The following is a 22440-nucleotide window of genomic DNA, read 5'->3' on the forward strand; positions in this document are numbered from 1 at the left end:
ATCCAACATTGTTCTCGTAATTTGATTATATTTCTCCCAGATACGCCCAATAATTATCGAATGATTATATCGCGAGATTCATCATCATTCTGTCTGTACAATGTAATCATCTTGAGACTATTGCTTTACAAACTTGTCCACTTTTAGATGAGATGTAATTATTTCTAAAAGTACATATACGGCAACAGATATATAGAAAATAATAGTTCGCGAATTGATATGCGATTGAATTTTATTTCATATTTAATCTACATAATCAATCTATTACTGATCATGAACATAGTCTGAAAAATTTATGCAAAGATAAAAAGTTTATCCGAATCAATTTTTTGTGGATATACAATTTTTTTGTTCTACTAAGAAGAGATATTTATAGATAATATTGTGTTTTACATATATATAAAATTATACATATTTAGATATATATTTTAAATATTTTCCATAAAATTAATGTGTAATTTCCAATATACATGTATGTTATAATGTTTTTTATCTTTATTTTTCAATATGAAGTACAATTTTTTAACTTTGAAATAATTAAAAAATCATGTGTATATATTTGAAATCGTAGAAGAATTTTTTACCTTTATACACTTTTTTAATTAAACATACAGTTGATGATATGCATTTCTTAAATTTTAAATCGCAAATATTAAATGTATGAAATGTAGAAGTAATGCTTAACTAATTCAAGATATGTAATGATAACGGAATACAATACATGTATGTTTGAATATTTTTAGATAATTATTTGTATAAAAAAACTTTAAAATTTCAGATAAATTTATTCTTATTTATTTTTATCATTATAATTAAATTATAATTAATTTAGAGAACATTATTGTTGTCTCTGCAATTAAGAAAGAAGAGAACGGCAAATTTTCAATGAATCGCGCAATAAATTGCCGGATCGATGAGTCGCGCTATAAATAGTTAAATTCATATCTTATTTAATATACGAAGCCTATTTTAATCAGATAAACACAAATTTGTTACGCAAACGAAATTAATAACAACTTCGTTCTACAATCCGGTGCTTTACATCGATAACGAGTAATTACGCAAAATATATGAATCACTCGTCGAGCATAACAAAAAAATGCATAACATTGAGAAGAAACTTGAAAGGTCTACTAAAATAGATTTATTAAAAAATATATGTAATATTAAGATCACATTTAAAAAATAGATCATCTAATGCGAATTTGGATTCGCTTTAGCGAAAATACGAGAGATCATGCGTCGCAACTTTTCAATGTAAGCACAAAAAAAAAACAAAATACAAATTTCTAAAGCCGATATGTAATATTATCCGAAAATCAAAAAAGTTGCTTATATCTATACATTCCTAAATATAAATTCACTGGTAAACCATTTCATGAAAGAAAAAAAAAATATTTATATATAATCGATGGATTGTCTGAAATTTTTCAAAAATGCATCTGCAGTTTCAGATATCTTCTCGTTCGGAAATGCGGAAATAAAAGAAGCGGGGGCGGGGAGGGACATACTTTAGAGAGACTCCAAATATGTATCTCGCGTCTTCGAGGATTTTAGATAAGAGAACACGATGTGAGAAATAGAAAACGAACGACGACCTCGGGCAGACTCGAGGGGGGAAAGCGAGAGGTTGCACTCACGACAGCCACGGCGGCTGCAACGTGACCGCGGTACCACGTGACTCGCGCGGATCCGACGGTCACGTTGCACTCGGCGTGGCTCGCTCGCCTCTGCGTGCCTCTGCACGCTGCCCCCTCGTCCATCTATCTCCTTCGACTAATGCGTTCGCATATGCGATCGATTGTTAGCACGGTGCGGTGCGGTTTTTCGTCGCGTCCATTCTCGTAGTTGCGTGAAATTTAATAAAAAAAGGAAAAAAGATAGATGCGAAATCGGTGGAATCGTGCACGCCACTAAAACGATCGTCTGTGAATCTTACTTGTTATTACGCTTCGGGAAATCGCGAAATTCGCGATCATTGCCAGTGACATTCTTATGCGACATGTTAACGTTCGATTGTGTTTTCTATCATTTTTATAATTAAGAGAATTAGTGCTGTAACTAAAGTGACACAAGGGAAATGCATTTGGCGATACGTCAAGATCGACGATGTGATTTGTGGACGTAATGATTAGCGAGTATCGTGAATAAATTGTCGTCGTTGATTTACAATAATTTGATTTAATTTAATTGAAACTCTGGACATCGAGTGAGAAGCGTCCACGAATCGAAAACTGTTTGCAAAATTTCGCAAAACTGCGCAGTGAATTTTCAATTCGGTGATATGAAATTTTGACGATGTCATCGATATGATGTGTGTGAATCATCGTTAATTTATAATTCTTCGATTAATTTCTCAAACGTATTCTTAATTCGGGAACTGATCGAAAGAACTGCGCGATAATCATACCGAAAAAAAATCGCAATGATGCACGCTTCGCGAATTCGCTGTTCACACTTTGCTGGCTGAGAAAAAAAGCTTTTTCCGCAGCGACTTGTCGCTGCCACGAGTCGCTCCGCGGATTATTGCATCGGATTGCAGTGAATTGCAGCGTCAGCTGGTCTCTTTCTAATCCAGTGCGCTTTCACCAATTTCAATCAAAGTAAGAGAGAAAGTAATGTATGCGATGCCTTATAACGCGCTCGAAACTCGTATTTGAACGACTAAAAATTGTGTAAGGAGTCCTCCCTTTCGCACATAATTTAAAGATCTCTTTATATATTATATATGCGTGAACACTATTTAAATATCTGAATGAGAAATGATGCAAATTTTATTTCTTCATAAATTTAATTTCCATGAATATTAATTATTTGAAATTCAAAAACTTTTTAACCTGTGAAAAATTAACAGTTAAAAATTAACATTAAAAATCTCTAAAGAATTCTATATATTTTTGCTCTTTTTGACCAAATTAATCTACAACGAGATGTATGTATGTTTAAAAATAGTTTATTTTCAGTTCAAAGATATAATCAAATAAGATGAGTACGCAAATCGACAGAATGATTGGTGAATAATTAATATACACGGTGTATAATACATTAATCATCTTTCGCGAAATTAATATCCACGTGGATGTCACGCAAAATCGTCATTAAAAGTTTACCGGAGATTCTCGATTAATTTAGGAATAATTAATTTTGACAATGTTATGGAAACCTTGTCCCTTATCCTTCCTTTTTTCCTTCCCTTTTATTTATCGCATACGAATTGATTTGAAATCAGAAACAGGTGTTCAGCTGTCTCCCTAAGGGTTAACTTATTAACTCATCTATCCAACAAGTTTCCAATTTGGCCCCGGCACCCTCTCGACCCTTATCAATTAACGCTTACAAGGATTTGCCGAAATTCGTCGTGATACGTCGGCGACGTTTTGTCACGGAAAATGAAATGCGGAACACATATTTAGTCAATGTCATGTCGTTGCGGCTAAACACGCTGATCCATCAGCCTGCAATGCGATAGTTTAGCTCTAGAAACGATGGTCGTGTCGAGTTTCCTCTCTCAGCATCGTTCTCGATAACTCGACAAACGTCTTCTGAGCGATGTCTGAACGACGTTAACGATGTTCTTGCGAACGTGCGGATCCAACGTTCTATATCTCTGAATAGATAAGCGAATTTACGAGCGCAAAACGCACACGTGACAATCTGATTTCGTTCGGTGGAATAAAACGTGAATATAATCATCAATAATATGGAAAATGAATGGGCAATCGAGAATTAATGAAAAAGTGAAAAATAAAAACAACAAGCGGCGCGTGCAAATAAATAGAGGGTTAAATAATTGTAAAATTTCGCGTTCATTTGTGAAAAATTATTTATTACGCGACAGCACGCGAGCGATGCCACAGGTGGTTGATAAAATTTACGTAATAAATACTACAGAAAATCCTGACTGTATTAAATCCTTTGCGCTTACTTCGGGATAAAATTACTTCTTTTTTTTTCGTTGAAATGCTGTTTCATCGATATTATCATGTATACTCCGCTTACATCATACTTTAAGTCGAAGAAAGGACAATTATATCAGCACGTTTGCTTCACGACAAACATGATATCGTGCATTTTCATTTTTATTTATGCATACGAGCTTCTTGTATATCTTTTTTATATCTTTTTCTCGTGTCCATGATCGTTGACTGACGATGTTAAACGCATCAACTTTTTCGATCCTAAGAAGTTGCATGCTTCAAAATATGTTCAGCCATCGAGAATATTATCGGGATACTTTGTACTGTTTATGCCGAGCATGGTCTACGTGAATAATTAACGCGATGCAGTGGCACAAGTGCAATGATAAAATTCATCCTCGCAGGAATATATTCCAAGACTATACTCTTGGAATATATTTCAAGACTAAAATTTCATGTACCTTTATTTTAATATAACATACACAAATATTTAAAGCGAGGTGCTCTTTCGATCAGAATCTTTGCCTCTCGAAGCTAAAATTCTGCAACGCAGTCGTAAAACGAGTTTTCTGCATTCTAATTATATATGTGCGTCAGGATCAAAGTTTTTCTTTTGCGTAATTTTTTGTTTAAAATGAATTTCATCGGGAAACTATTACGACTCTGCGTGAACTGACGGTCGTATCATCTGCAAACAGGATCGAAGCGACGAACGATGATCGTGTTGGCATGTTGGTTTTATTACTAGAAGTTTCTCAGGAGAAGTTGTCCGAAGAACAAGAGGATAATTCCATTAAGGAACGATAAATTTCGATTATATTGCTCCGTGGTGAAACGTGTAGCTATAATACAATATCGGACTTTAAGAAGAGTTAAGATAAACGAGTCGGGATGTCGAGATATTTCATTCGGTGATAATATAACAAAAGGATAAAAGTCGAATTATTTATACGCATCGATTCGTAAAATAATCCTTAATCCGTAGTAAAATTGTCAGTCTTCACAACGATGCAGGTCAATCGCTGAGCGAGCTTGCATTTCGATCACCCAGTAGATAAAGACGAAACAAGACAGACGTCTCGAGCCTCATTTTATTATCAAGCTTTCAAACAATAATCACTATTTTCTGGCAAGCTTACATTACAAGAGCAATGAAAAGTTCGCATAAATTCAATTCAGTGATTCTACCTTTCTTTAATTTGTTAAAGACGCCCCAAAAACACTATCGATGCACGTCGATATACGTGCACCCCATGTATGTGTCCTCTTGCGGTCCACGTATAAGTATGTGTGTGTATCACAGGCGGAATGAATTCCGCAATAAATTACTGCAAAATGCGCGTTGATCCCCTCGGCTCATGAATAACGCGCCAAAAGATAGCCCTCGTATGTCTAAGGGCTAATCTCTCGAGCGGTTTCGCTGCCGTTGCAGGAAAACGACAGACATACAACGGAGTTCGCAACGGGGATGCAGCGCAGTAGCGTAACCAACATTCGGGTCACCCCTTCTCCCCAACCCCCGTCAACAGGGAAATTTCAAAGGATCGATCTTGATTATCTTGCTCCGCTAACGACGTTTGCTCCGGAATAATAAATTGTTTTATCTTCATCTCTTTATTTCTTTCTCTCTCTCTCTCTCTCTCTCTCTCTCTCTCTCTCTCTCTCTCCTCTCACATACTAATTAAATTAATAATAATTTAATTAGTATGTGGAGAAAGAGAGAGAGAGATTAATAATAATTTAATTAGTATGTGGAGAAAGAGAACGATTAATAATAAAAGAAGAAAATTATGTGAAAAATGTTTGCTAAAGAAAATATAATTTTTTTTTTAATGAAGAGAAAGACATGATCACTGGAGATAAAATCAATGTTTCGAGAATATATTTCTGTTCTTGTTGGCCTGTTAGTACGCCACTGGCACAGCAGATATAAACGTGCCCGCGGGATAAAATTAATGCACCCGTGTCGCTCTATCTCTTCGGTTGCCAGGGAAATCAACCGCGACCACGTGTGTCACGGGGGGGCGGTCCCGTTTGAAATTTCGTTCGATCTCGCGAGATATGGCGATCGCGTAGCCAGAGATTTTTCTCGGCACCGGAAGCAACGACTGACTACGTTTGTCTTGCGAAAGAATAATCTCCCCTTTATCTGTGTAATAATAAATCGACATTATCGAGAGAGAAAGAGAGAGAAAGAGAGAAGGAACTTGCGCAAATGCAATTGCAAAATGTAACATTTTATGTTTTCACGAAGGCCAAATAGATCGAAAGGAGAATTTATTTCCATGAAATTGAATGTGTCTGATTCCTCAAATCGGTGACTATCTTAAATTTCTTTGTCTCCCGTTGCTTCTTGCGCTTAACGCTTATCGAAAAAGAGTCAGATTTTTCAAAAAATTAAATTTTACATGTCTTAAGTAAACTTTGATCTCGCGCTCGCGTATAATGGATATGTTAATTTCGCTAACACTAAAGTTCGCGATGTCGTATAATTCATCATGACAAAACTACATTGTTGCGATAGTTTCCCGACAGTGCGAAGAGTGCAAAACTGTATGTCGCGAGTATAAAAGTAGAATGTGCCAAGGATTTGTTGGAAAATTGGGTTATCAAAATTTTCTCCAATAAATGATAAAAGCTGCCAATCGATTTCTATCATTACGAAAATAAGTTTGTTCGTTTCAAGGAGAAATTTAGTTATCATCAATTATTGGGAAAGACAATATCTCTTAATCTGAGAAAAAGCAAAATTATTATGCTATTACAAATAAAAGAAAAATATTATCAAAATTCCAGATATAATAAATAATCTTAAATAATTCTAGATATAATTAATAATATTTTAAAAGATATAAAAAATAAATAATATCAAAACGCTAATAATTGTTTTCATCCCCGTGGATGACAAGACGTCAAATCAGAATAGGCCAATCAAAGCATTGCCTCTTCGAGCATGTGCTACAGGAATAAATCTGGCGATATCTGAGAAAATCGAATTTTCCGCATGACGCGTAGTCAGGATCGAGCAGGAAGCTTCCGGCCGCAAGGTCGAACCGACTTTTATTTTTCCAGCTTAACAGCGAAAGGGAAGACAGACCCTTTAACACGTGTTACGGACGGAGAACGTCTGAAGGTACAATTGAAAGGACTCCCACGGGGATTGATTCGCGCCGCGCCGTACTTTTCTTTGAGCTTCGAACACCCTCGCGTCAGACTCCTTTCGAGATGTTGCGTGGAAATTCAAGACATGCGTTTTTCGCACTGATCTACGTCAATCGAGAGGAAATCTTATAGCGAAAGAGTCAAACCAATTCACTTTTTAAATTTCAAGTTCCCTAGAGACACATCTTCGAGAATTTTTTTTTTATATATGTTAGATGTTAATTGAGGAAGATTATATCATGCAATGGCAAATCATACCTCAGGAATGTAATTGATTCTAATAAAAATGTATAGCATTGCGATTAATGGTCAGACAGGACTATTTTTTAAAAAATTTTAAGTAATCGCGGGATTAAGATTAAAAAAAAATAACCACATCAATTCGACAGCAAATACCTTAAAAAAATTCGCATGCGATTCCTAAAACACTCTGTGCAAACATCCCTTCATTTTATTGCGAATGGAACAGTAATGGAATTTTTCCATTGCATCGAATAAACTAATTAAGACTGTGCGCTTCTCGAAGGGTGCGCTGAGGAAAGATGACAGGAAGTAGTAACAACGAAATGGTCCAGGGGGTGGCATCGGGTGTCCGAGGCGACGGCAGGAAGCATACGGTTCATTGGTTTCGTAAGGGACTCCGGCTGCACGACAACCCTTCGTTGAGGGAGGGTCTTGCGGGGGCGTCCACTTTCCGGTGTGTCTTCGTGCTGGACCCCTGGTTCGCCGGAAGCACCAACGTCGGCATCAATAAATGGAGGTGAGCGACCGCCGATATATTTCGTGGAGTCGCACGAAAGAGAGATTGAGACAATCTACAAAAAGTAGAGCTAATGCGATCAGACATGAAGCATACATCATCTTGTTGGAACACACGCAATTGATAAAATCTTTCTAGATTTGCATTATTCTTGGTTTCAATCTTGTTGCGAATGAATGTTGATGGTAAAGAAAAATTTAGATATTTGGATATTAAATAATTGACGTCAATAATACACATTCAGAGTTCTTTTTCCTCCCTATCCGACTTTTTTGAATTTAAATGAATATAACGTTCGACGATCGAGAGTGACGACTGTTTAATTTGTCGATGATGGCGATAGCCAAGGTTGTATTCAATACAAAGCAGTACATCTTCGTTGCATCGTACAATCTCGTTGCATTAGTGACGTTCAAGCGCGACTCTCATCATCTATCATTTGTCATGTTGATTAAGCGTTATGTAACCGGCTTCTAAACGATCCTATGGTTAGGCGCTGTCGATAATCCTACTGAATCACAGTCGACAGAGAGGACATTAGCGGTGACATTGGTCAAAAATAAGTCAACAACAGCTTGGCACATTTATGTTACGCTTTTATGACATCTCGATTACTATGTCAAATTTTAATCGTCGCGAAAACGTTTTATATATCATTCTTTTTCTTCAATGACACTTTTTCGATATTCTTTTTTTACGAAATTTATAAAAAAATAATGTGTCAACATTTGTTATTTGATATAAATTGTAAAACATTATTTCTGTTTTTATAAAATTACGGCTAACAATTGCATTTAAACACGTCAATTTTTTATGCGATATCCGTCCGATTCAGGTTCCTGCTGCAGTGCTTGGAGGATCTCGACTGTTCCCTAAGGAAGCTGAATTCCCGTCTGTTCGTGATCCGCGGTCAGCCGGCCGATGCACTTCCTAAGCTCTTCAAGGAGTGGGGCACGACAAATCTGACCTTCGAGGAGGATTCGGAACCGTTTGGTCGCGTGCGAGACCACAACATCTCGGCCCTCTGTAAGGAACTTGGTATCTCGGTGGTCCAAAAGGTCTCGCACACTCTCTACAAGCTAGATGAGTGAGTTCAAAAAAACCTGTCCACACCAATTAATTTATAAGAATTATTAATGAATTATTTAATTCATATTAGATAACGAAAATTTATTTAATTAGAGTTAAAACATATGCAATCAGTCTAAACAATTGTAATTAAAATCTAATTTAAAAATTGCATTTATTAATCCTCTTCTCCTATTGATGTTATTTAACAAGATATTTATACGAGAAAAGAGAAGAAACATCAATTTTTTGAAATCTAAATGTTAATCAACTATATGATTGTATTTAAATACTAAGAAATCTTATAGGATATATATCCATTAGGATTATCCATGTTTTGTTCTCAAATTATTTCATGATTAATATCTTCTATCTTCATCGTGCGTTTCAGGATCATAGAAAGAAACAATGGGAAACCGCCATTGACCTATCATCAATTTCAAAATATCGTCGCCAGCATGAACCCACCGGAACCACCAGTACCAACAGTGACCGCTGCTTGCATCGGTAATGCCTATACTCCTCTCAAGGATGACCACGATGATCATTACGGCGTACCCACCCTCGAGGAACTCGGTGAGAAAAGATCTTATTCTGAAGAGTAATAATAGAATCTTAATTCTAGAATTAATTTTTTATTTCGTTTAATAATATATATCATAAATCGAAATAATAATTCACCATTAATTTTGGATCAAATAATAAGAATCTCGAAATGTCACAATTTTAACTGTGGCTCTTCTTTGATCCTTAAGAATAAAAAAAATTATTTTAAAAAACGTCGGTTTCAAATTAATCCAAGATCGGTTATTATTACTAATTCGAGTATCTCGGATATTGTTAGTTCTAATTAAAATTTTAGAAGCTCGAATCATCCGTAATCAAAATATTCGATCGCTGTTTCGGCTGTAATTAGGTATAATATGCAATGTGCATTTCGAATAGGGTATTCCGGACTAGGCAGTTGTACGGATTAACATGAGTTTATCGTACTTGTCATGAAAAATTTACTCGCAGCAGATTAGTGCAACATTTATGTTGCACGGCTGCAACGCGTCATGTGTAAGGGAGCAATCAGGTGTTCTCTCGTGTAACGCGAATTAATTCCGTGTCGATAGTACCTGTTACAATCCGATGTTTCGTATTATTTTTCTCGGTTCAATCCGCGCAAATAAATTTCATCAATTATTAATTATTTCAAGTGATTGTTTTTATCAAACGTCACGAACATCTTGAAATTTTTCTCCGACATTGTGTAACAGCTTACTGGTATTGTCCCTACGTTATTTACTTTTAAATATAGCTCGTTATTCTGTCACTTCGCTTCTGTTATCAAATGTCACGCATATTCCGAAGGTTTCCAGTTCTTTTCTTCATAATTCTTCACAGTTGAAGGACGGAGAAAAAAATAAGATTTTTGCCTTAACGTTGCGCTGTATACAAGATGTCTTAGATATCCATGACTTTAATCTTAGTGATAGGATTCTTTGGCCATTTTGAAACGACTTTTACTTAATAAAAATATCTCTATTTGCCTTGAGTGCTACACGATCAATGATGAAATGCAGAATTTCTTACGTAATAAGCTTCTAGCAATATAAAATAACAGAATTTTATTTTTACTTCAAGTAATTAAGTTATTAAGATATTACGCGCTTAAAGTAGATATTTTAAGTTCTTAATATTTTAGCTCTCTAAGCTAGATTATCAAGACATTTAATATTAAAAAATAATTAACATCCGAAATTTTATTTAATTAAAGAAAAAAAATGGGCAAAATATCCGCTTTTTTTATATTGAAATTACGAGTCAATGATTGTATTTAATTAGAAATATTAAAAACATTACTTTTGCTATATACATTTTTTTTATCTAATAACCTCATATCCGTAACGCGACATCTTGCCTTTATATCCCTTAATTGTCCCTTCGTGATTATAGGCTTCGACACGGAGGGTCTGTTACCCCCCGTGTGGGTCGGCGGCGAGAGCGAGGCCCTGGCGCGGCTCGAGCGTCACCTCGAGAGGAAGGCGTGGGTGGCGAGTTTCGGCAGACCGAAAATGACGCCGCAGTCCTTGCTGCCGAGTCAAACCGGGCTCTCGCCTTATCTGCGATTCGGGTGTCTCAGCACACGGCTCTTTTACTATCAGCTCACCGATCTGTACAAAAAGGTACAAGATGACTGCAACCCGATCGTTGTAAGTCGCTGATAACACGTTTGCGATGCGTCGATATAATACGATGAATATATATCGCGAAATATCGCGGTTTTCCTGCGACACGAGAGTCTTCGCTTCTCTTTGCTCGATAATAATTGGAACTTTGAGAATTAATTACAAGAGATTTTTATTTCTTAGCTGGTTTCGTACGTCAGCGAAAATTTTCAATCTTCTATCGCTCTTTTATCAATGATATTGCGTATTTCATGTTGAGACAAGTGAGTAAGTTCTATCCGGTATGAACAATATTGTTTCAGATAAAAAAGGCAGTGCCACCGCTGTCATTACACGGACAGCTACTCTGGCGCGAATTCTTTTACTGCGCCGCAACAAAGAACCCCAATTTCGACCGTATGCAGGGTAACCCGATTTGCGTGCAAATACCGTGGGACAAGAATGTCGAGGCGCTCGCAAAATGGGCGAACGTGAGTGAATTTTAAGCGCAATCACAGACAAAAACTACATCGTCTGCGCGAGCACTCTACCTCGTCGCGATTTTTTTTGCAACGTGAATAATGAATATTTTCCCTCAACACAATCAAGCAAAAGATCTTCGAAATCATTCGTAAAAAAAAAGTTATTTTATATTAACGTCTTTGTAAACTTTCATATTGAAGAAAAGAAAAATTGCCACGCACGATTTCGGAAACTTAATGGCCGAAGTAAATTTTTTTTTGCATCAGGGTCAGACGGGATTTCCGTGGATCGACGCGATTATGACTCAACTGCGCGAGGAGGGTTGGATACATCATCTGGCCAGACATGCGGTTGCTTGCTTCCTGACCAGAGGCGACCTTTGGATCTCATGGGAGGAAGGAATGAAGGTAAAATGTCGCAACGTGCCTGGCATTTTGATTGCCTCGCGCGGCGTCCGTTTTATCCGTTTGTTCTTGTTATTAACATGAATGTTTTTGTAATGTTGTGAGATTCTTTTTTCAAAAATACGTGAAGTGCATTCTATAAAATAATCCTGAGTTTAATGCAAAAAAATAAATAATTAAATAAATTGCTTAAACGTGATTGATTCAAATAAATCATGGTTTATTTTATTCATTACTTGACAAATTGATAAAATAGCTATTAAATCATGATTATTAATATTAAATAATAGTAAAATATTTATATGTTTAACAGTTTGGGATAATTTTTAATTATTCCATGAATTTGTTTTATAATTTAAGGTGTTCGATGAACTGCTCTTGGACGCCGACTGGTCCGTCAATGCCGGCATGTGGATGTGGCTGTCGTGCAGCTCGTTCTTTCAACAGTTTTTCCATTGCTATTGTCCCGTACGATTCGGTAGAAAAGCGGATCCAAACGGCGATTATATCAGGTGATAAATCGCGCGATTAGGATTATAAAATATTTTTTAATATTCTTATTAAAATAAGAAGCGCGAATAATTTCGAAAAAATCTCGATGAGCGCGTTTATATATCTCTTATGTTCCTCGTTGAAAACGTTTACATTAACGAAAACTTGTATACATAATGATATCGGAGCAGAAATTAACGTTCATGCGATGACCAGACTAATGGAAATTTTAATCTTGATTGATCTTAATTTCCAACGCATTGGGCGTGAATCCGCGAGAAGCAGAATTTAGCCGCGAAATAGATGGAAATAGATGGAACGTTAAATAGCTTAGTTTCATTAAAGTTTAATCGTGGCAAATCGTCGGCGACGACAACATCCGATTATCAGATTATTAATGCTTTTACGAAATAACATTATTATTCAACATTTTACGAGAGTGCGACGAGCACACACAAACAAAATAAATTATTTGCACTTTCTTCTGCCATTAATTTTCCCCGTAAATAACTTTGCACGCCCGTGGAAAGGGTGGTTACCATCTTCCTCGATAAAATCGATCCTATTTGTACTGTTACACGATCAGACGCTACCTGCCGGTGCTGAAGAACTTTCCGACCCGGTATATCCACGAACCGTGGAACGCACCCCTCAGCATACAACACGCCGCCAAATGCGTCATCGGCAAGGAGTACTCGCTACCGATGGTGAATCACAACAAGACTTCGCGTATCAATATCGAGAGGATGAAGCAGGTGTACCAGCAGCTGAATAAGTACCGCGGTGAGTAAAAATCTACTGCTCTCTGCGCACGAAACTGAAATTCTTTTCCCGATGAAATGATAAGGGAAGAGTATTCCAGGCCATTTTACATCAATTGGATTCTTTTTTTCGTGCAAAGAGAATAGCGTTGAATTTTATAAGTTACTTTTCAAAATCGAAAATCTCGAGTTAAATTTCTGTGACGGTGTTTTAATCGAGATTTCTTTTTGTTAGGAGCTTCGTTCAAAGGAGAGAACATCGGTGAGTAAACTGATTTCGATAATTAAATAATAATTAATCGGCCTGTGACATGCTTCGCGTAATAAAGTAAAATCGTGTGAAATTACGTTAATAATACTGATAATGTAAGGCTTGCTGAATGCATTGTTGGCGCCGCCGACGAAGGAGACCGATGAGGAGAAGAGGAAGCAGGACTCGCCGAATCGGGAGAACGAACAGAAAATAGAAACCATTAGTTCGGCGCAACAGCAACAGCAACAGCAGCAATAGCGATAGCCGATAATAATGATTTAATAGTGAATTCGTTGACGTGTTGTTTGTGATAGCGTTGACGTTCTCTCTTGTGGATTTACTAAAAGTGTGGAACTAAAATCTTCCAATTATACTTGTATTTGTTCGATTAACTTTTAATTTGCCTCGAAGAGATGAGGCGCCAATTACATTTGCTTTTAAGTTAATGACTTTTCTATTTTAATTTATTCTCATTCCAATATTATCTATAATTTAATAAATTCAACGAATTCAGTAAATATTATGCATGTTCAATATATGAATAAAATATATCGATTTTTATAATTACATTTTTTGATTATATTCCGGTGATAATTTTTAAGAGTTAACTATAAGACTAAGACATTTAAAGCGTAGATAATTGAAAAAGAATACTGCGTTATTTTTTTAACAGCCACAGAAAAAAGAAATGAATGTTTTAGCAGCTGGCAGATTTAGCACACGTTACATAATGACCGTTCGCATGTGTTGATAGTTTACTATGAACATCTTACATTTTACTATACAACGATATCCCTCTCGCGCAATATATTATTGATCAACCGTGCCATTTCGAGTTTTTATGGCTGTGAGTAATGATTGTAAATAGCGAGTACATATGTTGTATAAAAGATACTTTCCATGTAAATATCTCATCGAAATGTCACTTACCTTCCTCTCCGCGGATCTTGAAGAGCCGTTTCCCTAAGTGTCGCGTATTCCCGATGCAACTCGATAACTGAGTAACTCTCTCTCTCTCTCTCTTTCCTTTTCTCTTTCTCTCTCTTTCTTGAGTAAACGACGAAAAATAGAAAAGTAGATTGCCATGTTAGTCATGAGCGCTGGAATAAACTTGGATCAACTTGACAAGACAAACATTTAATGGGCTTCTATCATATTTACGATTTAATGGTACTTCATCATCATCAGAGATTTCTGACGCATAAAGAGATTCATCTCTTTCTCTCTTGCTTTTGCTACAAAAATCGATAATATGTTCATGGCCTATATTATATAGATTTATATGTATTACTATGCCCGTGTGGCTTAATGCTAAAGTGAAGCTCGTCGTTCATTCGCCTAATTGAGATGCGCGATCTCACGCGATGGTATGCACACTTCCATTTACAACAGGCGCAGCAACACGACTATCTGATTATTTTAATTCGCGGCTTCGTTATCATATATATATATATATATATATATATATATATATATATATATATATATATATATGTATATATGTATACAGAAAGCGAAAGAGAGAGAGAGAGAAAGAAAAAGGAAGAAAAAACAGAATTTGTACTCGCACGCAATATACGTTGCAATTGCAATTATGCGCATATAAAATGCAAATACGCAATACGCCACGCGCGTGGATAGAACTCACACAGTCGGTTTTTTTTTATTTTTTCATGTCAACAAATGATATATTTTTAGTGCCTATAGTACTTATAGTTTTACAGTACATTTCTCATTAAATTTAAACAATTACAAATGAACATTCTCAACATTCAAAAACGGAACTAATGTCTCTCTCTCACGCACGCTCTTTTATTTCTCTCTTTTTTTTTCACGCACTTACGCTCGCGTTTTCTCTTTCTCTCATTCACTCTCGTGCTCTTTCTCTCTTTCTCTCTCTCTCTCTCTCTCTCTCTCTCTTTCTCTCTCTCTCGCTCTTTCTCACTTTCTTTCGCGCAATCTTTCTCTCACTAACTTATTTTTGTTTGTGTTTTTTTTTCATGTGTGCCTTACAAACGCTTATATATTTGGTTGTGTGTCCTCTTTGCGATAAAAGATCAAAGTTTTTTTTTTCTTCTTTGCGAACTTCGTGGTCGCAGTAATAAATCTCCATACTTCTCTAATAATAATCGGGACAATATTTAATTGTAATCGTTAATAATAATTAATCGTGTGTTATTATTCGTCTCATACAGTAGTAGTAACATCATCGTCACTCGACATTCGCGTCGCGCTCTCAAAATTATTTTATCTATACATTTTATTTTATATGACGCCGCTTTTTCTCCTTGCTTACGTAAATATCTCTATGCATACCGGCAAAAACCGGCTGCGCCGCGGCTCTCTTCATCTTTTTTTTCTTTTTTATTATTCGTCTCTCTAGTTTTACACAATCTATCACCGTGGAACACCGAAAAAATATCAGCGCGTACAATACACCACGAACTTTTGGACGCTTGCCCCTCTCGCGAGGGCAAGAATCGTGCTCGTCTCGCCTCTCGCAAAATTCGATCCGTAATCGTCGCGATTGCGACGTAAGACCATGCCTTGCGAAATCAAATTCGTACAAACCGAACCGTCGATACTCTCTAGCGGATAAAAACTACGATCGCGAGATCTAGATCTAGAATTCGAGGATAAGAAATATCGAAAGTTAAGCATCCAGTAATGTAGATCCTTGGATTCTAAAATCGCGACGATACAAAGATCCAAGAAGGATAGGAATTGTTCCAGATCTAGGTTTCCAAGGATCTCGCTTCTTCGGGGGAAACCGAAGATCCTAGAGCTTGAGCGATACAATAAGTGATAGACATAATTTTCAAGAGACTTTAGGCTTCAAAGATTTAAAAGATCCAATCTTAGTATTCGTATACTCGAGAAATTTAGACTTCGAGCGTCCAAACATTCGAGAACACAAGAATCTCAGGATTCAGAAAGATTCTGAAGATTCGAGAATTCAATGAGAGTTCCAGAATCCACAAATTTGATAGCTCAAGGATCAATGGCGGTTGTGGACATCGAGACTCAATTCAGAGATAGTACTCTCTCTCACTCTTTCTCTTTCTTTCCCTCTCTCTCTCTCTCTCTCTCTTTCTTTTTCTCTTCTTCAACATAGTACTGGACAAACGTACGTATAACTTTGCACACATTCGCTAATTAAATTTTTTCTTCGTTATTACAACAAACTAATACGTCGGAGCGTCGACGATCGCACGTCGGGGAAACCGACGTTGTTCGCCGCGATATGAATAATCGCGAGATTGAGGGCAAAAGTGCAGGCCGACTGCAAAACGCGATCTCTCATTTAGAATGCATCGATTTCGGACGAAACCCTTGCCCGGATCGGCGCGGCTGTTATTTCACGATTGTACGTCCTTTTTATATATTCATTTTCTCTCTCTCTCTCTCTCTCTCTCTCTCTCTCTCTCGCTCTCTCACTTTCTCTTTCTTTCTCTTTTGTATTAGAGATTAATAATTAATGATAACTACCGGCTAATCGACTACTAATTTCCACAATTTTATCGTCAACTACCGCACTACTTTTTTTTTGCGGATCGTACGCGCTGATTGTCGTTGCGTAAATGAATCCTCTTCAATTACGCGAACGATTTTTGAGAAGCGTCACGCGAATCCGGACGAGGGCCGAAGAGAAGTATCTTTCTCCCTTTTCTTTCGATCGTCGACGATCGCCGGCTCGGCTAACAATATCTTACGCGATCAGGACGCATGTTAAAAAGGACGACGACGACTCACTACAAATTCTTCGTCCTCAATTCACGATTACATGTGCTATCGCGCACTCTCGCATTTCTACATTTGAAACTACCTGTAGTATTTCGCAATTTCTCTCTCTCTCTCTCTCTTTCTCTCCCTCCTTCCTATCATGTCGTCTCTATTTCCTTCGCACGTGTCATCGGCACGTGTCGCATGGATTCGTCACGATAGGCAATTCATAAGAGACTTCGAATATGATCGATTCAGTGATCCGTAAATCGGAGATCAGAAAGGAGAAGAAGAGCATAGAATGCAAGAGGTCTAACTTATTTTTCTCTCGTTTTCCTGCCGAATTTCCCACGATAAATATGTTTACATCAAGATCTAGAGAGCACGAAGCGTTCTCTAAATCTAACGTAAATCCAGAGTTGGGAAGTAACGCGTTACTTGTAACGTCGTTACCGTTACCGTTACTTTTTTTCGGTAACGATCGTTACTTTTTTCTGTCTGTAACGGTAACGGTAATGTCGTTACATTTTTACAGTAACGGTAACGAATTTAACCGTTACTTTTATCGTTACTTTAATTCTGTAATCCTGGATAGTATCCCCTTAGTAATTGAAAAATCTATTCCTATTACAAAACAGTTTACAAATATTTTGGAAAATTATATACATGCATGATGTTTTTCTCTGTATTCATAAATCTAAAATTTCTAAATTACAATAAATGAAAAATTGAATATGAAGAACATCAATGATGGAATAATTTATAATTGTCGAATATATAAAAGTAATAATTATATTTTAAAATCAATTATAATAAATACTATAAAATAATAATTATATTTTAAAATAAATTAATTTAATTTTTGTATTACAAAAAGTAACGAAAAAGTAACGAATCGTTACTTTCTTAGTAACGATAACGGTAACGAGTTACTTTTCAAAATTAGTAACGAGTAACGGTAACGGTAACGCGTTACTTTTTTGAAGTAACGTTCCCAACTCTGCGTAAATCTCTATATTTATTACGGAGAAAAAATAGCAAAAGTTATAATTAAAATTATACTGTAATTTCTGTATTAAATGCGATCAAAGCGATAGAAAAAGAGAAAGGAACAAAAGAAATATTTCCACAATAGCTTCTTTTTTAAATAATATGACGCGATATAATCGCCATTTAATACAGAAATAATCAATAATTAATTATTTCGTTGGCTATGCGTTTTACTAATTTTAATTATCAATCGCGTTATTATTTCAGTGCGTTACAAAATTGTGCATTTAATATTCAATACCTCGATCGAGAGATATTTGTGAAATTGGAATATTTTGCAACGTCGAGATGCAGGATAAGCGTTCATCGATTTTCCACGTCAACATTTGCAGCTGTCAGATGCTTAAAACGACAATTAATTATTCAATCCGCGAAAACGTATTTGATTGTTAACAAATCAGCAGAGTATTTACCTGATGAAAAGAATTTTGGCTATAACGTACGCGATTCGCGAAAAATGATACGGATGAATCAATCGTTTATGACTGACAGAAATCTAGAAAGTCTTTTCGACTTTCCCGTCTTTTTCAAAATAAATCGTTCGCATCTTTTATCGCGACGTTATCATTTCGCGATAACCATTAATTATATCAAAGCGATCTCTGTAACAATTAACCTGCGAACAAAGCTTCATCAGCTTGACATCCGATTCCAACAAATCGGATTATACAGAGATTCGAGTTTAAAAATGGCTGATACGGTGATTCAATCGTTTCAACGGAATTCTTTTCCAGAGAAAGCCCGTTGTTGAAATCGCGGCGATAATATCGCTTAATGTCCGAAAGGAGCCACGAGCGAATTTGGCTCGTTATAGACCAGAGACCGATCGTCCGTGTGTTCCACGTATATGCCTCATTTACCCATCGTCGACGTGACTTCCGGCGAAATTCAACAGTCGTGGCGAAGTGCCACGGCGACCCGTTTCCGCAATAGCCTTATCGCTCCTTCCGTGGAAAATCGCCGTGTTCCTCGTCGAGCACGTGGAATGGCTCTTATGTATATGTATGTGTATGACAAGAAGTTAAGTATTTCATTTCACACGTAATCGAAAATGTTAATATTCGCTACACATGAAAAAAAATGCGATATTTTCCTTATATCTAGTTAGAATTTTTTTTTTAATTTTATCTCATTTTAATCATCACAACGGTGTGTGTTGGAACTTCCATTATGGAAGTACGTTGTTTAAAAAATCGAGCGTCACTTGAACTTCTCACTTTGGAATCGCTGAAGGCGAAGTATCGGTTATATCTGCGTCAACGACGTCAAGAGAGCGTGTCACCGGTGTTTTAACTTTTCAAAGAGAGCCGTGGGCTCTCTTGATCTTGCGCCAAACGGAGTGCAAAGTGCCTTTTATCTCCGTCAATATTATCTCAATGCAGACCGGGGATCAAAAGATATCTTTTTTTTTTCAAAGTCCGATTTTCCAGGAGTCATACTACATGAGATACGCGCAATTCATTGCACTCTTTACTTCGCTCTTTAACGTAATCTTCTTAAAATGCACTTTCGTGATTTAACGAATTAATAAAAGAAAAATAAACAAAAAAAGTTTTTATTCTCGCAAAAAATGACAAATGAAAGACAACTAAAACTTATTATAAAGCTTGGGAGTTTTCACTTTCCTGAATCCTATCCAATCTGAGACTCCCAGTTGCCCTTATCTCAACCTCTTTTACGTAATCGAGATTGCGTTTAAAAGCGAAGATGCAGGGAAGGACAGTAAAGCATCATTGTGAAGAAATAAAAGAAAAAAGGAACGCGCAATTCCCTCATTTTCGATATTGTTCGAAGATCTCTGTGACACCATTAATCTGCGATCGTATAAATTCCAAGTCGCGGCTTCGATTTTGATCTGTTGCGAATTGGAGATGGTGGATTAATTTAATATTAATGAATAAACGAGAGAAATAACTCTCCTGTTTTCTCTTTCCTTAGGCCAACACTTTTCGATGGATCAGAGTCGTAGCCAAGTTTCTTCTCAATAAATAAACCAATCGAGAGGAGTGACGTCTAGAAGGATGGCCGATCGAACCTCGGAATTTTCCCACCCTTCCCACGCTATTTCCACAACCACAAATCTTGCCCCGTTTGATGGATTCAAAATTCTCCGAACTCTGTCTCGAAAACACGAAATTATCCTCTCAGCAATTTTACTGTAATTCTGCCAATTTCCAGAGAAATTTCCCCTTTTTTTGATTTATTAAAGGAATAATTAATTTTATTTTTCAAAAAATAAGATAAAATATTTGTACTAACTATGAACACGTACGTGTACATTTCTGCCATAAATTTATTTTTACAAATAATTTCAAGAGATAGTTTTTTTATATAAAAATGTAAGAATAATTATTTATATCAATAACATACACTTTCTTAATATATATTGTAAAACTGAAATTACTGAGATTAACATTTATATGAATATGTAAAAAATTATACGATAAGAGAGATCATCGTTAAGATATAAATGAAACAGTATTCTAAACTTTACAAAATATATCAAGATCATTGAAAGTGTATTCACTAATATAAATAATTATTAATAAAATAATTCAGAAAAAAATTAATAAAACACAATAATTAATTAAAATATAGTCAACAAATATATAATGTATAATAAAATTATTATCATATTAAATTGAAATTTAAACATATGATTCATTTCTTAAGTGATAACAAAAAAGAGTAATCGATAAACATTTTAAAAAATTTTAAAAATCCCCTCTTTTTTAATATTCCAGTCGTTTGGCAAGTCAATTTATAGTACGATCATTTTTTAGCACAATTCAATCTTTGATAGAATATAAAGTTTAAGAGCAACAAAGATCAAAGAAGATTATGGTTTGAAGCTACTAGAATGAAGAAGCGATGAAATGAAAAAAAATAGTAAACTAATCATGACAAGGACCAAAAAATGAAGATATTTCCGATTGAAGGATTTTTCAGTCCTCTTCTTTCTGCCACTCACGCGATAATCGCGTAAGACCTTTTAAATGACATCTTTTCAAACCCATGTCTTTTCAAGTGACCACAAATTCTAAATGGGAAAAGCACGAAGATCTTGATCTTTCACTTGAGATTCTCAGAAAAAATAACTGAATAACGGCGCGCTTTTCTGAAAAAGATACGAGTATCACAAATATAAAAAATAAGATGCAAAAATGGTTGCGAGATAAAAGTAGGCTATCAAATTGATAAGCAATGTACGATACACATTTAACAAAAGAATTGCTCTTTCTACATAGAAAAAAATTCAAATATTACATGATTCGCAAATTTGAATTATTATAAAAATTTTAAGTAAACTGTTATTTTCTCGATATAAATTTCGCGATTACTTTTAACATGGATAGATCCGATCGTCTTATCGCTCATATCAATTATGTAAGCATTTAAGCATTTAAGCATACGAGACGCGGAGAAACGAACCGCGAAAACGTATCGTGGCTGATATTATCGATTTTGCAAACCGTAGCAAGTTGTGAAACCTCGAGGTTCCGAAGCAACGGGATTAATTCGGGGAGATACAGGAAGGGAACCGAGGGAGAGGGAGAAACGCGCGGCAAGTACTTTAATAACAACTATGAGAACATAACTTCCTTGCCGACGTCGTCGATATTCATTCAGACGAGCTCTGAATATCCAACGTCTTCGCTTCCGAACGAGCGCTTTTACCGCGAGTCACGGTGATCGCTTATTGTGTTATTACCCAGGCTTTAATACGGTTCATCGGATAAATTAAACAGATACGATCCGCGTGCGCGCCGTTCTCTATTAGAAACGAACAATGTCGGCGATCAATTGTCAATTGTGCTTGTTGAGAAATCGTCTTCCGATGTCTGAAAACGAGTCCTGGTTCTCCTATCCTGACGATTTTAACGCGAATTTCAGTATCATTGATTTACTTGGTGATTTGGAATAACATAAATTTCTAATCCCCACTTTCTGAAATGAAATCAATGCATTGAATTAATAAAAAAACAGTGAATAGCAGCTTAATATTTTGAAAATTTGAGCTTGAAAAAAGATGAAATTTTTTTCTCTCGAGGAAATTATACTGTAATAAAAATTCTTAGATTTTTTTTACCGTAACGTCTCACCTGCGACACGCAATCTCTCGGTGAATTTTATCGGAAGCGCTTCTGTCACGCGCGCACGTGTCGTTGCACGTGCGTATACGCATCCGCGGCACGCGCATCTGTCGCGAGCAG

At 36.1% G+C, this 22440-nt stretch overlaps 1 protein-coding gene across 2 annotated transcripts; it reads left to right on the plus strand.

Moving 5' to 3' along the window:
- Positions 1 to 1179: 1179 nt before the first annotated feature.
- Positions 1180 to 14018, plus strand: Phr6-4 ((6-4)-photolyase). 2 transcript variants are annotated; one of them, XM_083102868.1, is made up of 11 exons: positions 1180 to 2603; positions 7606 to 7839; positions 8675 to 8926; positions 9299 to 9483; positions 10849 to 11105; positions 11384 to 11551; positions 11810 to 11950; positions 12308 to 12459; positions 13026 to 13222; positions 13436 to 13462; positions 13572 to 14018. In XM_083102868.1, the coding sequence occupies exons 2-11, from the start codon at positions 7622 to 7624 to the stop codon at positions 13709 to 13711; spliced, it is 1737 nt and encodes a 578-aa protein (XP_082958994.1). In that variant the 5' UTR covers positions 1180 to 2603; positions 7606 to 7621; the 3' UTR covers positions 13712 to 14018. The 2 variants fall into 2 exon arrangements, with proteins under 2 accessions (XP_082958994.1, XP_082958995.1); XM_083102869.1 differs by having other exon boundaries at positions 1181 to 2603; positions 10849 to 11078.
- The last annotated feature ends 8422 nt before the right edge of the window (positions 14019 to 22440 follow it).

This window comes from Camponotus vicinus, unplaced genomic scaffold (genome assembly GCF_025532165.1).
Source record: "Camponotus vicinus isolate PSW18456_S1 unplaced genomic scaffold, iyCamVici1.0 SCAF_6, whole genome shotgun sequence".
Taxonomy (NCBI): domain Eukaryota; kingdom Metazoa; phylum Arthropoda; class Insecta; order Hymenoptera; family Formicidae; genus Camponotus; species Camponotus vicinus.